Here is a 16,567-nt window from a genome sequence, read left to right as displayed (position 1 = left end):
CAGAGTACATCATGAGAAACATTGAACTGGAAGAAACACAAGCTGGAATCAAGATTGCCAGGAGAAATATCAATAACCTCAGATATGCAGATAACACCACCCTTACGGCAGAAAGTGAAGAGGAACTCAAAAGTCTCCTGATGAAAGTGAAAGTGGAGAGTGAAAAAGTTGGCGTAAAGCTCAACATTCAGAAAACGAAGATCATGGCATCCAGTCCCATCACTTCATGGGAAATAGATGGGGAAACAGTGGAAACAGTGTCAGACTTTATTTTTCTGGGCTCCAAAATGACTGCAGATGGTGACTGCAGCCATGAAATTAAAAGACGCTTACTCCTTGGAAGGAAAGTTATGACCAACCTAGATAGCATATTCAAAAGCAGAGACATTACTTTGCCAACAAAGGTCCGTCAAGTCAAGGCTATGCTTTTTCCTGTGGTCATGTATGGATGCGAGAGTTGGACTGTGAAGGCTGAGCGCCGAAGAATTGATGCTTTTGAACTGTGGTGTTGGAGAAGACTCTTGAGAGTCCCTTGGACTGCAAGGAGATCCAACCAGTCCATTCTGAAGGAGATCAGCCCTGGGATTTCTTTGGAAGGAATGATGCTAAAGCTGAAACTCCAGTACTTTGGCCACCTCATGCAAATTGACTCATTGGAAAAGACTCTGATGCTGGGAGGGATTGGGGGCAGGAGGAGAAGGGGACGACAGAGGATGAGATGGCTGGATGGCATCACTGACTCAATGGACATGAGTCTGAGTGAAGTCCAGGAGTTGGTGATAGACAGGGAGGCCTGGCGTGCTGCGATTCATGGGGTCGCAAAGAGTTGGACACGACTGAGCGACTGAACTGAACTGAACTGGAGTCATGTCTAACTCTTTTGCAACCCCACGGATGGTAGTCCACCAGGCTCCCCTGTCCATGGGATTTCCCAGGCAACAATACTGGAGTAGGTTGCCATTTCTTTCTCCAGGGAAATCTTCCCAACCCAGGCATCAAACCCATGTCTCCTGCATTGACAGGTGGGTTCTTTACCACTGAGCCATTATGATATATTAATTCTACTCCTGGGCATATGCCCCAAAGAAATATATACATATATTCACCAAAAGACATGTATTAAGAGTAGTATTATAGCACTATTTGTTGTGGCCAAAACCTGGGAAATTCCCAAATGTTCATCATTAAGAGACTGAATAAATAAATTGTGATATATTCATACCATGGCATGAATGATCTAAAACTAGAACTTAAAAAAATAAAATAAAATAAAAATAAAAAAATAAAACTAGAACTTCACTCAATGATATGGATCAATCTATAATGTCAATGCCAAGAAACTAGACATAAATAAATACACACTGTATGATTCAATTGATATGAAATATAAAAATAGGCAACACTCATCTTTGCAATAAGAAAAATCAAGACAGGAACTTCTCTGGCAATTTAGTGGTTAAGACTCTCCATGCTTCCAATGCAAGGGACATGGGTTTGATTCCTGGTCAGGGAACTAAGACCCCAGGTGGCCAAAACCTAATTAATTAATTAATTGCCATATACTTTTAAAAAATAAATAAAAGATTTAAAAAATTGAAGAGTCAAGATAGTGGCTGCCCTTGTGAAGAAGGGGTATAGCAACCAGAAAGGAATGCACGAGGGATTTCTGGGCTCCTGCTAATAATCTGATTTTCAACCTGGCTTAATCAATAGATTATATGGCCACCCTATCCAGCATGCAATTAATTTTGTTTGGAAGGTAATATCCTGCCCCAACCTACCCTCATCCCACTCCTTATGTTCATTTCAGGGAAAATTTAAATATCTGGAAACGTATGGCAGGTTGAAAAGTTTAAAGAATACTCTCTTGGAAATAGGTCCCATTATATTAGCAATGGGTCACATAAATTTCTTAATTCCAGAAAAGAAGCAGCAGCGCAAGCTGCTGCCTTTTCCCTTCAAAGACATTTATATTTTGAGTATAAGAAACTTAATTGGATCATAAAAGGTAAAAGATTATCTTGTCCATTTTCAGGCAGAAACACAAAAAACCTACAAAGATATTAATAGATGTGAATTCAGGCACTTTAAAGCTTTCAGCACAAGATGTCAATCTTCCTATTCTTTGGTTCCTTTCTAACATTTGAGAGGCAGGCACCACAGTTAGGACAGATTCCTTTTATCTAATCCAAATTCTGAAGGTTGACTACCTACTCATTTTAGTGCATATATGGCTATCTTATAAATTTGATTGATTATATCAATATTTCCTTGAGGACATAGAAACTTTACAGGTAATCATTTCTATAGTCAATAAATCTTTTCAAGCCATTTAATACAACACCTTGAAAGGTATATGTTTAGGGGGTGCTTTGCCCTGTAGCTTCCAGGATCCTAGTTCCCCAACCAGGGATTGAACCCAGGCCTGACGGTGAAAGCACCAAGTTCTGGCCACTGGTCCCCCAGGGAATTCCCAAAAGGTATGCTTTTAAAAGCTAGTTCAGGAAGTTCCCTGGTGGTGTAGTGGTTAGGATTCCAGGCTTTTACTGTTGTGGCCCAGGTTCAATCCTTGGTCAGGGAACTGAGATCCCACAAGCTGTATGGCATGGCCAAAAAAAATAAATAAATGAAATTAAAAAAATAAAAGTTAGTTCAACATCCTTTGTCATCCTACTTCAATGTCTTTCAGGGCAGAAATACGAGGGCACACACACACACACATACACACGAAACCGAGCTCTTGTAAGGTAGTAGGCACCATACTAAGTGCTCTACTTGTTTTCATTATAATGATCAACTCAACTCTGTGAGGAAGGCATAGTTATTATTACCGCTACACAGAGGAGGAAGTGGAGGCACAGAGAGGTGAAGTAGTTTGTTCAATATCATTGTGTTTTTAAATTAATATCATTGCTATCACCAGCATCATCATCATCGTCAGCATCATATCCTCCAGGCACCACCCAGGGGAAGGACTCTTAGATTGCAGGGCTTGAATGGATGAATCCACATGCATAAGGGAAATACTCAGGCTGTTTCCCTGAAAAGCAAATTATGAGTCATGAATCACGACAGCTTTTCCTCCCTAATCTGGGTCATATTATACCCAAAATTTCCAAAATCAAAACTAAGCTCAGATGTTAGAAATCAGGAATAGTTATCAAGGATGAGGAGAGTTCAAGGGTTACCAGGGGGATTCTGGGGTGCCTGGAATGTTGTCTCATGATGCGAGCTTGAGTGTGCTCATGCGATGAAAACACGTCCCTTATGATTTAGGTACTTTTCTGCATGTATGTGGTTCTTGAACAAAAAGTACCTGAAAAATGTCCAAAATTCAAAGACAACTATGTTCCCAGTAAAGAACTTTCACTCTTCTCCATACTGCAAGAACCCCAGAAAAATGTGTCAAATTTTTCACAAAACTGAAAGTCTACCCTCTTTGAGTGTCAAAACTTGATTTTTAAACTTTTCACATTTACCCAAATGATTTTGCCCACTAGCTTTCCTTCTCTAGCAATAGCATGAGTGGGACACAATCTAATCTTTTATTGATGGTTTGGGGTTATCAGTAAAACATACTGTCCTATTACTTTGAAGCAGGAGAGGTACTTACCTCTGATCCAAGTGGGCCCAGATAATTACGTTTTTGTTTTCTCTAGTCCTTGAGTCTAGTTTTAGAATTTTCTATTTCCTCTTTTAGTTTCTTGCCCAGGTTAGGGTGCCTGCCTCCAACCTCTCCTCTCATCAGCCTGCACTATCTATTATTCCTACCAGCTTTAAGTTCTAGTTGATAAATTTTTAGGATGGCAAAACTCTTTTAACATCTTTAAATATGGATGGTGACTACATGGGGATCTGTTATATTAGTTTCTGTATGGTTGAAAGAGTTCATGAATAAAATTTCTGTAAGCCTGCAAACCTAATAGGCAATTAGTCTCACCTTCTAAGTAGGAAGCTTGTGGAAACCTCAGTGGCTCTCTCATAGGAGGCAGGCATGGAGTTTTCAGCACCTGTCCTGGTGATAGAGAAGTTCTGCACGGTAGCTAAGTTTCAAATGCTCTCTGGATAAATGGAGGATAACTCCAAAGTGATGCATTTGCATAATGTGTTTATGTGCCTTTTAAAATGCATAAATAACCCAAATATGGTGAACTTCAGGAGAAAGGGCAACCTTAACAAATCAACCACATTTCTTCAACAAGAAGCTTTTTTCAACAGCAGTAAAAACTGCCTGTAGAGTGGAATTTAAATATTTCTTGCTTCTCTGGCTTGGCACTTACCTAGACACCATTCCTGAGGTTCAGTGAGAAGGAAGAAAAAGTTCTCAGAAGCTCATGAGGAGGGGAAATGCTATCAGACAGCTACTTGTGACTGAAACAAGGGTTTTCTGTTACAGGTCTGAGATGGCAAAACCATTTGGGGCAAGAAAAGAAGGGGAAACATGAACACATGTATGTGAAAAATACGTTTAAAATTTTTTTTAACTTTAAACTTTTTATTTTGTATTGGTGTATAGCTGATTAACAACGTTGTGGTAATTTCAGGTGAACAGTGAAGGGACTCAGTCATACATATACATGTATCCATTCTCCCCCAAACACCCCTCCCACCCAGGCTGGCTGATGGTGGAACATGCTGTTGTGATAAACTTGAAAAGGAAGGAGGGAAGGCAGGCAGGCAAGGAGGGAGGGAGGGAGGAAGACCTGTGTACAATTATTTTTTCAACAATGAAGAGGGAAACGCAGTAACTTGAGTTGTATTTACGTATTAGAAATCTTCTCAGTTCCTAAGCAGCATAATCAACTCAGGGATATGTGAAATACAAATTCTCCAAGATGTAATCTCTGGTTTGACACCAGCTTTCCATCCATATACCATTACAAAACTATCCACATACACAAATTTGTCTTGTAGCAAACAATGCAAATGTAGAATTTGTCAAAGTGAATGTGGGGAGAAGGGCACTTGGAGGGAGAGAAATGTCCCCATACATAGAAAACAATTTGACTCTAGTTCTTCTTTCTTTAAATCTTGTGATTTATGAAGATAGGAGCACATCTGTCTAGGTCACGGTCAGATCCCAGCATTTAGCAAAGAGCTCACAGAGCCTAGCACATAGCAGAAATTCAATAAGTATGTGTTGAATATATAAATCTTAATAAAGTACAGTAATTTATTATTTCCCAGAAAACGAGCAGATTCTCTTTTAAAATGCACAAATTAAAACTTCAACCGCTGACCCAAGTGTTGTGTGTATATGCTCAATCGTGTCTGACTCTTTGAGAACCCATGGACTGGAGCCTGCCAGGCTCCTTTGTCCATGGGATTTTCCAGGCAAGAATACTGGAGTGGGTTGCCATTTCCTTCTCCAGGAAAGGTAGTCAGATCTAACTGCTGACCCAAGTGTTAGCTCATATTAAACCAAATGGTCCTTTCAAATCAGTAAAAAGTATTCTGCCCTTGGACCCACTTAATAGCTTTAGATAAGCTTTAAGTGAACCACAAAATAAGTTATTAAAAGTGAAGTACACTGGAAATTGAAGACCTTTATAAACTCTGCTTAAATATGGTGTGCCCATCACACTTTTCTTAACTTTTTGAATAAAGTATTATTTTGACCTCCTTGGTAGAATGTTCCGAACAGGACTATTAAAATTTATAATTTATTTCCCTGTGTACCCCAGAATGTAGCAGACTCAACCCAAAGGACCTCAAGTTTAAATGTACAAGCAGAGAACCCCCTTTAAGTATGCTTCCTGAAAAGATTCCTACAGCAACTATCAGGGCGAACCTGAGCTCTGAAACATGCCTGTGTACTCAGACTGTCTCACAGCATGAATGTCATGAAACTGAAAACCTCTGGAGAATCAGAATGAAGGAAGTGATCTGAGCGATTTGGAAGATTTGTTTTAGCATCTTGGTGCTAGAAGCATCTCTCTGAAGTGACTAAAATCCTCACAAAGGTATCTTCTGGGTACCAAATAGTGTATGAAAAGAGAAAAATTCAATTAATTGGCTAGACATTTACAAATATTCAGAAAACTTGCATTGTTAACAACACCAGCCATATTTTCGCTATATTTTCTTGTGCCTCAATCAATATTATAACAGATTAGAAATAGTATTGGCTCTGATATCACTGTGGAGAAGGCGATGGCACCCCACTCCAGTACTTTGCCTGGAAAATCCATGGATGGAGAAGCCTAGTAGGCTGCAGTCCATGGGGTCGCTAAGAGTCGGACATGACTGAGCGACTTCACTTTCACTTTCATGCATTGGAGAAGGAAATGGCAACCCACTCCAGTGTTCTTGCCTGGAGAATCCCAGGGACGGGGGAGCCTGGTGGCTGCCGTCTATGGGGCCATACAGAGTCAGATACGACTGAAGCGACTTGGCAGTAGCAGTTAGCTGATATCACTGGTGGTAAATTTAACCCTGGTCAGGCATTTGACCTCTAAAATTAGGAGCTGAACTTCAAGTCCTAGACAGCTCTAAATATTTAGGGCTCAGGTGGAGATAGGACTACATCTTACTCATTTGTTTTACACAGTGTCTGGCATACAGTAGTGGAGGTGATGGCATTCCAGTGGAGCTATTTCAAATCCTCAAAGATGATGCTGTGAAAGTGCTGCACTCAATATGCCAGCAGATTTGGAAAACTCAGCAGTGGCACAGGACTGGAAAAGGTCAGTTTTCATTCCAATCCCAAAGAAACGCAATGCCAAAGAATTCTCAAACTACCGCACAATTGCACTCATCTCACACACTAGCAAAGAAATGCTCAAAATTCTCCAAGCCAGGCTTCAGTAATATGTGAACCGCAAACTTCCTGATGTTCAAGCTGGTTTTAGAAAAGGCAGAAGAACCAGAGATCAAATTGCCAACATCCTCTGGATCATGGAAAAAGCAAGAGAGTTCCAGAAAAACATCTATTTTGGCTTTATTGACTATGCCAAAGCCTTTGTGTGGATCACAATAAACTGTGGAAAATTCTGAAAGAGATGGGAATACCAGAACACCTGATCTGCCTCTTGAGAAATCTGTATGCAGGTCAGGAAGCAACAGTTAGAACTGGACATGGAACAACAGACTGGTTCCAAATAGGAAAAGGAGTTCGTCAAGGCTGTATATTGTCACTCTGTTTATTTAACTTATATGCAGAGTACATCATGAGAAACGCTGGGCTGCAAGAAGCACAAGCTTGAATCAAGATTGCTGGGAGAAATATCAATAACTTCAGATATGCAGATGACACCACCCTTATGGCAGAAAGTGAAGAGGAACTCAAAAGCCTATTGATGAAAGTGAAAGTGGAGAGTGAAAAAGTTGGCTTAAAGCTCAACATTCAGAAAACGAAGATCATGGCATCCTGTCCCACCACTTCATGGGAAATAGATGGGGAAACAGTGGAAACAGTGTCAGACTTTATTTTTCTGGGCTCCAAAGTCACTGCAGATGGTGACTGCAGCCAGGAAATTAAAAGATGCTTACTCCTTGGAAGGAAGGTTATGACCAACCTAGATAGCATATTCAAAAGCAGAGACATTACTTTGCCAACAAAGGTTCGTCTAGTCAAGGCTATGGTTTTTCCTGTGGTCATGTATGGATGTGAGAGTTGGACTGTGAAGAAGGCTGAGCGCTGAAGAATTGATGCTTTTGAACTGTGGTGTTGGAGAAGACTCTAGAGAGTCCCTTGGACTGCAAGGAGATCCAAGCAGTCCATTCTGAAGGAGATCAGCCCTGGGATTTCTTTGGAAGGAATGATGCTAAAGCTGACACTCCAGTACTTTGGCCACCTCGTGCGAAGAGTTGACTCATTGGAAAAGACTCTGATGCTGGGAGGGATTGGGGGCAGGAGGAGAAGCGGACGACAGAGGATGAGATGGCTGGATGGCATCACTGACTCGATGGACGTGAGTGTCAGTGAACTCGGGAGTTGGTGATGGACAGGGAGGCCTGGCGTGCTGTGATTCATGGGGTCGAAAAGAGTCGGACACGACTGAGCGACTGAACTGAACTGAAGTGCTTAAATATTGTATGCTAGTTAAATAAATAGGATAATATGTGAAGAAATTGAATGAATGAATAAACAGACTTAGAAAGGTACAGCTGAAGTCTGCAACCATTTTGAAGCCTGTTCTGATTTTTTAAGAAAGTTTCTATAGGAAAAAAAGTTATAACAAAGATATCTGGTCTATATTTCTTAAAAGGGAAGATTGTTCTACTTTTTAAGGGAAATGTTGAAAAGCCCACTAAGGCAAGACAGAAAACTCTAGAGGTCACTGGAAGATAGAGGCTGGATTTGGTCCACAGAAGTGTTTTGTTTGATTAGCATGATGATGTGGAGGTTTTGGTTTTGTGGCTGGTTTACTTTTAGACTGAACCAGTTTTTTTTTTTTTTAATCTGGATTCTCTTGGATAATGAGAAGCTCTGACCTCTGAGAGGATCCCCACATTGCCCCAACCTGCTGGAGCTAAGAGCTTTCTATTTCGCCAGGAGGAGGCCATCTCTAGTTCCCTGCAGTTCCTACCCCTCACACAAAGCCCGTACCTATACCCTGTGGCCAAGCATCTGAACTTTGGTTAACTGTGCTCGTAAACACAGTGGCTTCTCCCGAGTGTTATTAGGCAACACTGCTCATAATAAAATGGACCCCTGGTTGGTAAACTGTGTCTGGACTGAGAAGAACAATGAAAAGTCTACAAATACCTGAAGAAAATGCCATGCTTTGGGCTTCCCGGAGTGCAGTGTAACTGCCATATCCAGTATTGGTTTCCTAGGGCTGCCGTAACAAAGGACCAAAAACTGAGAGACTTCAAACAGAAATGTATTCCCTCACAATTCTGGAGGCCAGAAGTCTAAGATCAAGTTGCTGGCAAGACTGGTTCCTTCAGGAGGCTCTGAGAATCCATTCCATTCCTCCCTCTTAGCTTCTGGTAGCTGCTGGCAATTCTTGGTGCTCCCCTGACTTGTCCACAGATGACTCCAATCTCTGCCTCCATTTTTACAAGACCCTCCCCTCTGTGTGTCTGTGCCTCAAATTTCCTTCTCTTTTCTCTTAAAAGGACACCAGTTATTGGGTTTAGGGCCCATCCTAAACCCGGGCTGACCTAATCTTAAGATCCTTAATTACGTCTGCAAAGGGCTTCCCTGGTGGCTCAGTGGTAAAGAATCCCCTGCTAATGCTTTGATCCCTGATCCGAGAAGATGCCACATGCCATGGAGCAACTAAGTCCATGTGCCACGGTTACTGAGCCTGTGCCCTGCAGCCCGTGCTCCGCAAGGAGAAGCCACCGCAGTGAGAAACCCATGCACCGCCGCTGGAGCATAGACCCCCACTCGCCACAGCTAGAGAAAAGCCTACACAGTAACGAAGACTCAGCACAGCCAAAGATGAGTAAAAAACAAAATTATATAAAACTATTACATCTGCAAAGATGCTAAGCCCCTTCAGAGGTCACTGAGATTAGGACTTGAACATGTTTTTTGGAAGTCACTGTTCAACTCACCATGTATTGTTTTCAGGGGCACTAGAAACCAGGTCCATAGAGCATTTACAAGAGATTTCGGTTCAGTAAATCTTAAGGTCCCATGCGGGCCATGGGACCTTAAGCCCCAATCCCATCAATGGAGATCTCATCTCCTGATGTCTGGACAGTCACCTGGGGACAGGAGAGCTGATGGAGGGATTTACGCTGCGAGGATGCCCACTAAGGAGCACCTGTCACTGCCGTGACAGCAAACTCCGGTTCCTGTCCTACATTCCTCCTGCATAGACTGGTGTCCAGTGTAGACCAGGAATTTGTGTGTTTGAATGTTTAAAGCCAGGAAGACATTCTGGTGGGTGCTACACACCCAACCCACTTCACATATTCACTTTATATGCCATCCTTGTATCTATGACCCCCAGTTTAAAGGACTGGCCAAATTTTCATTAATTTAGTGAATATTTATTGAATGCCAATTACATGTTAGGTAATTTTCTGCCCACCATGGATACAGCAGTGAAGAAGACAGACAAGGGAGCTTACATTCAAATGGAAGAAAGAAGGGAGGAAGAGAAGTAGGGAGGGAGGGAGAAAATAGTCAGTGGTCAGAATTTGGTTAATATTATATTTTGAATTTGGAATTTATATGATTTCATATGGGCTGGATGAGAAGTATGGAAGAAGCAGAGGCATCAAGGATGACTATATAGTTCTGACATGAACATACATCTGGAAGGATGAAGTTGCCATTTAATGAGATGGGGAAGCCTATAGGAGGAGAAGTTTGGGGGGGTATGAGGAAGACGGAGAGTTGAGATTTGGACATGTCTATTTGACATACAAGTTGAGAGTTTGAGTAGATGGATATTTGAGTCTGGAGTTCAGGGGAGAGGTCCAGGTGAACATAAATATAGGAGGATTCAGGGGGATACATGGTGTTTAAAGCCACAAGACTAAATGAGATGACCAAGATTCTGAGTGGATCAGGAGAGGAGAATTGGTCAGAAAACTGAAGCTCAGGCTCTCTAACCTTAATGGATCAGGGAGATGAGGAGGAGCCAGCAAAGGACACGAAAAGGAGTAGGCAGTGAGGAGAGAAGAGCCAAGAGAGTCAGGGATCCTGGAAGCCCAAGTGAAGAAGTGTCCCAAGGAGGAATAGTGGGTCAGTTGCGCCAAATGTTGCTTTTTGGTCAAGCAAGATGAGGACTGAGAATTGATGATGGCTGGAATTAGCAATGTGGAGGCAATTGGTTATGTTAAGAGCAATTTTGGTGCAGCAGTAGAGAGGAAGCCTGATTGGAGTGGGGTCAAGAGACAATAGGAGGAGAGGAACTGGAGACTGCAGGTATTGACAAGTATTTCTAAAAGTTCTGTGATAAGGCAAGCAGGGATTTTAGGCAGTAGCTGAAAGGGGAGTAAGGGGTCAAGAGTATGGTTGTTTTTTAAGATAAAAGACATTATAACACATTGGAAATGATCCAATGGGGTGGGAACTTGATGCACAAGGAAAAAGGGAGACCTGCTGGAGTGAAGAGGTGCAGGCAGTAACACTCCAATAAGCTCAAGGCCTTTACAGTAGAGATGCAATTCCAATACACCATCATGCCCATTCTCCCCCAAGGCTGACTTAATCGGTGCTTCCAAACCAGCTATAAACAGCAGGATCACTGAGAAGAAAGGTGGGCACTTCTTTAGATGCTACTATTACTATCCCTGAATTCCCAGGTGGTGCAGTGGTGAAGAACCTGCCTGCCAATGCAGGGGACACAAGAGACTGTGTCGAGGGTTCGATCCCAGGCTTGGGAAGATCCCCTGGAGTAGTAAATGGCAACCTGCTCCAGTATTCTTGCCTGGAAAATCCCACAGACAGAGGAGCCTGGCAGGCTACAGTCCATGGGGTCTCAAAGAGTCGAACATGACTGCACGCACACACCCAACAATGCATTACTATCTCCACAAATGAGTGGCTGTAAAAGTGCATTGTTACAATTAACAATGGTACTGAGAACCATCATTCAACAGCTATTTATTGGCCTACTTTGTGCCAGTTCTAGGTGTTATTCTAGACACTGGGGACACAACAGTGAAATACTCATGTCTGAAACACTTTTATTAGTTACATCACAAAGAGATCTGTATGCACTTATTTTTAACAAAAAAGAAAAATGTGTTTGGGGTTGTCTTGAATATTTATGCTTTGTAAAAAGCCCCGTTTCTTTATGAGTGATAGGCTTTATTATCTATGGTGTTCCAAAGGCTGGTTTTGGAATAGGTATCTGAGGCACTTTCTCCACTCTCTGCCAGGTTTTACCCCAAGAGCCTTTCCAAATATATTTAAGTGGTCTTGGAATTTGGTCACTTTTAGGTACGTTAATAGATATCGCACTTGCCTTTTAAGAACCACTCAATTTCGTCTTGTTAGTCTTTTAAATGTGACTTAAATGAAGTTATAGTCTCTCACAAAACCAACCTGAGATCATTACACTATTGAATTTCTCTTCCCTCAGTTTATATAGTCAAAAGAGTTCTACACATGACAAACTAGGGAGTATAGGGTTGCTGAGACTTTTCACTACGTTTATATACCTGAATTTTCTACCTGTTTCTAAAAAACACTTTCCACCTTGCTGAACCTTTTAGAAGGTCAACAGCTACTTTGAGAGCATTTATTTGTTTCAGTCTTTTCTGTGGCCTTTTCAAGTTTTGTTCCTCTGATTTCCTGGCAGTATACTTATTTCATGGGAAACATTCCTTTCAGAGAAGCACAAAGCTCTTCTAAAGGTCTCTTTGAAACTTCCTCATTCATGTTTGCTAGATTTCCTACAAGTTTAAAATTTTATTTCAGCTTTAAATATCCTATAGTCTGTTATACTTTATTTTAGAACACGTATATTTTCCAAAAGACATACACAGACATTTATTTTGTAACTTTTGTATTACCCTTGCTTTCTTCAGAGCTTACTTCTTACAGTATTTCAAAGGACATATACCAGTTCTCATACAGTTTTAAATATTGTTTGCTCTCTGCATTTGTGAAGCATTTCTCTAATCTCTTGGGCTTCCCTTGTGACTCAGCTGGTAAAGAATCCGCCTGCAATGTGGGAGACCTGGGTTAGCTCCCTGGGTTGGGAAGATCCCCTGGAGAAGGGAAAGGCTACCCACTCCAGTATTCTGGCCTGGAGAATTCCATGGACTGTATAGGGGTCGCAAAGAGTCGGACATGACTGAGAGACTTTCCCTTTTCTCATCTCTAAACATGTGTGCATCACAGAACTCAATTACATCATGTTCACTATTAGAGATCTGAAACAACATAGCCTAAAAATTTGCTCCTTGAAGCAATTACACACAGTACAAAAGGCTTTTATAACACGGATGGTCTATAACACGTGTGTCCCCTGTCCCCCCCCACCCCCCATCTATAAGGTCAACTCTTTACTCCTACTCATTCTACTGGAGGCTTTCTACTGCGGGATGTGAGGAAGTGCAGGTGGGCCAAAACTTGCAAGAATTCATGAGGTCTATGTATGTGCCTATACGTATGAGAAAGTTTACATTCATGTCAATTAAATGTGTCATCTACATAGAGAACGGACTTGTGGCTGCCAAGGGGCAGAGGGTGGGGAGGGATGGATTGGGAGTTTGGGATTAGCAAATGCAAACTATTACATATAGAATGGATAGACAATAAGGTCCTACTGTATAGCACAGGATATATTCAACATCCTGTGATAAACCATGGAAAAGAATGTGAAAAATAATGTATATATGTATTACTGAATCATTTTGCTGTAGAGTAGAAATTAACACAACATTTTAAGTCAACTATACTTCAATAGAATACATTTTAAAAATAAAAAATAAATGTGTCATTTGATTAAAGTGTTTTGCATGCCTGGAATCCAAATAGTAAACAGGATGGGTAATGTTGATAGGACAAACATTCCAAAACTAATACAAATACAGCAGTTATGCTTAAATGAAGGCAGCAGATGAAAATTTCCAAAATATCCATGTTCATATTTTTGCTGCAAAGTGAATGTAAACAGACTTTTAAAAGCCCAAAGTTTAGACAAACTATAAATTCTTTTAGGAAAACTGTGATGGACTCCATCATGAAGAGTTTCAAAGTGTTTTTTAGATGAAGCTTTTTGCTTCTCTAAAAAGGGTATTTTACAGAGAATAAGCATATTGCCTTAAGAGTAGAGAAATGAAACTTGAAAATAAAACCACTGAAAACATGTATAGTACTTCTACAGGCAACTTACTTAGCTGCTCCATGCCTCAGTTTACGCTTCTCTATATCTGTGAATTAATGCCCTGAGTGGGTGCACAGAGGCACTCAATAAACGATAGGCCATCTCCTTTTTAGAAGTCAAGAAACAAGTATTATCACCTGTTTCCATTACCTTAAATTATGAGAAGATCTTGTAGCCCCTCGGTAAAGTTTCTTAGTATTAGGTGCTGCTCAGAGGACTGGGTTGGAAGAGATGAAGAGTGTTTCTACTGCTTTGAGCAAACAGAAGATTTTGACAGCTCCAGCCAAACTTGAGGGCTCCACCAGGAAGGAAATAGTGCTTCTGCCAACAGTGACTTTGGAACTCGAGTATGTTTTTCTCATTTTAGTTTAGTGGCAAAATAACTTGAGACTTACGCAACGAACGACTCAGCCGTCCAGTGGTATTCACACCGGGGTGGATGCCAATCTCACACCAGGGAAGTCTCCATAGCTGGACACTGGCAGCAGCTTCCTCTACCTCCCAGAGTGGGAACATGCCACTATCCAGCCACACTGGCCAAGGCTGCTGCCCAAGTTTTAATCGGAAACAAAAATCTTTTCTTTAGGAATGAGGTCGGTGCTTTTTTGATCTCTTGTTTGTTTGGGGAAAGTTAAATACTGGTGGAGAAAAGGCAGCCTGCTCAGAGGCAAGGCTAGTGGTTTCAGCTGGTGGGCATCTGTTTCCCAGTCCTTTCCTCTCCTCTCCTTTCTTCTCTATGATACAACCCCAGTCCACTACTCCTGCCTTTTTCTAAATGCTTTCTCTGCCAAGGCCTTGACTTCACTTTTTGGAAAGTGGTTACAAATAAATGGCGCTTGCAGCACTAGCTAGAGGTTCCTCCAGCTCAACAACAGCTCAAAGAAAAGAAAGCTGTCAGCACATGCACAAAGATAAGAAGATCTGCCACTGACGAGAGAGGAGGTAGGCGGGGAAACAGTGAAGGTGGTCAAAAGGTACAGCCCTCCAGTTCTAAAGGGATGTAATGTAGCAGAACAGTGGTGACAAGTAATAATAATATATTGTAGATCTGAACAATGCTACAGAGACTATATTCTTTAGCAATGTTCTAAATGCTAAGTGAGATGAGATCTAGTTCTCATCCCATCTCAAAGGGGAAAAAATTGTAACTATGTGAGGTGATGGATGTTAATTAGTAATAGGTATTTCCATCTATAATCATGTTACACACCTGAAACGAATATGTCAATTATAGCTCAAAACAAAAACAACCATCCACTGAGTCCCCCCTCCGTGCCAGGCTCATCCGAGAGAACGCAGATCGGGCAGCAAACCCCAAAGAAGTCCCAAGCATAAGCATCTCTCTCACTCAGCCAGGCGGCCACGGAACCCCTGCGGGCATCTCTGGCCCCATGATCCGGGCCAGTGCCCAACAGGAAGCCCCGCAGGGGAACTTTCGCCAGTCTGCAGCCGCAAAAACAAGTCGGGCTCAAGACTGTCCAGTAACCTGGAGATGCAGCGAAACACCGTTTTGAATCCTGGCAGCTTCTTGGGCTCGACTGAGTTTAACGCTCTAGGAGTGAAACCAGAGTTGATGCTTCCTTCACTCACTCGTGAGGCCACCCGCTGACGGGCCTCCCCTTCGCTCAGGGCTTTAGAGAAAATTAGAGAAGATGAGACAAGAGGCCAATTCTCCCCACTCCATTCGCCCCCGCCCCACCACCGTTGCCTTCCTCTCCTAACCCGCAGTCTCAAAACAAGTTCAACGACAGGCCTAGACTAAAGAGATCTCCGCGCCCCTGATTGCGCAGGGTTGGTGCCACAGGGGGTGATTTTCGGGGGGCTCGCGGGCTGCCTGGCCGCACCGCGCTCCTGCATCTCCCCCCTGCTCCCAAGCTTGGTGGAGTCTGGTGTAGCGTCCCAGCCACTCGCAGTAAAGTTAACCTAGCCGGGTCGGTTGACCCAGCTACGCGTCTTCCAGCGAACCCGAGTCTCGCGCGCCCCGCCCCACCGCCGCGACTCCCGCGCTCGCCCAAGTCCGCCCGGCCCGCGGCCCCCGGGCGCCGGACCAGCCACCTCCCTCTGCGCTGCCGACTCGGCTCCCTGGCCCCCGCTACTCCTTCACCCCTTCCCTCGCCCAGCCTCACTCGGTTGGAACTGGGTCGGGAACCTCGGCCCCTCCTCCCCCGCCGCCTCCCAGGAGGTGCCAGTACCGATGCCCAGGATGAAGACGAAGCCGGTGACCACGAGCACCGGGTGCCAGTTAAACTCGAGCGCGGTCCCGTCCCAGCCGAGCCCCTCTCGGTGGTGGAGGACCCAGATGAGGGTGAAGATCACAGACAGGAAGCCGACGAGCAGCGCCGACACCAGCAGCGCCAAGAAGCCCCTGTAGCCCTCCATGGCCATCAACGCCCCATACTCCGCGCGGTGGCGGCGAAGGAACTCGGCGAGGCGGCGGCCCCTGGGTACTGGCCTGCGGCGGGACGCGGCGTCGACTTTTAGGAGCTGTCTCCGCCCCGGGGAGGGGCTTTGTCGCGGGCCTGCCTGGGATGCGGGGCCTCGGGGCGGGGGCAGCTGGCCCTTAGCTCAGAAACTAGCCCCACCCTGGGGATCTCGTGGTCGGTGTCTGCGCTTGCCGAGAGCTCGAGTAACCGATCTGGTTAGTTGTTGAGAGCAAGAGTCCAGAAGTTTCCACACCCACCACTTTAACTTTTCCCGTGTCTCTTCCTTCTCTGAGAGGAGGCTGAGTAAGGCAGTGGTGTGCACAATCGGTTAACAGAAGAGAGGGGTCCGTCGGGTGGCTTTGTGTGTGTGATTTTGACTTACGAAGCCTCCTAAGC

At 43.4% G+C, this 16,567-nt stretch overlaps 1 protein-coding gene across 2 annotated transcripts in view; it reads right to left on the bottom strand.

The window, feature by feature from the left end:
- The window catches only part of CYBRD1 (cytochrome b reductase 1), a 34,891-nt gene extending 18,690 nt beyond the window's left edge, over positions 1-16,201 (bottom strand). For both annotated transcript variants that reach the window (XM_086358031.1, XM_086358042.1), the window contains exon 1: positions 15,941-16,201. In XM_086358031.1, the coding sequence (XP_086214157.1) occupies positions 15,941-16,133 (193 nt within the window). In that variant the 5' untranslated portion in view covers positions 16,134-16,201. The remainder of the gene's footprint in view (positions 1-15,940) is intronic.
- Between the last annotated feature and the right edge of the window lie 366 nt (positions 16,202-16,567).

Source organism: Bos grunniens, chromosome 2 (assembly GCF_055505025.1).
Source record: "Bos grunniens cultivar Pamir isolate PY7600 chromosome 2, Bosgru_T2T1.0, whole genome shotgun sequence".
NCBI lineage: Eukaryota > Metazoa > Chordata > Mammalia > Artiodactyla > Bovidae > Bos > Bos grunniens.
Note: the sequence above shows the minus strand (reverse complement) of the source record. Positions and strands in the feature narration are given on the sequence as shown.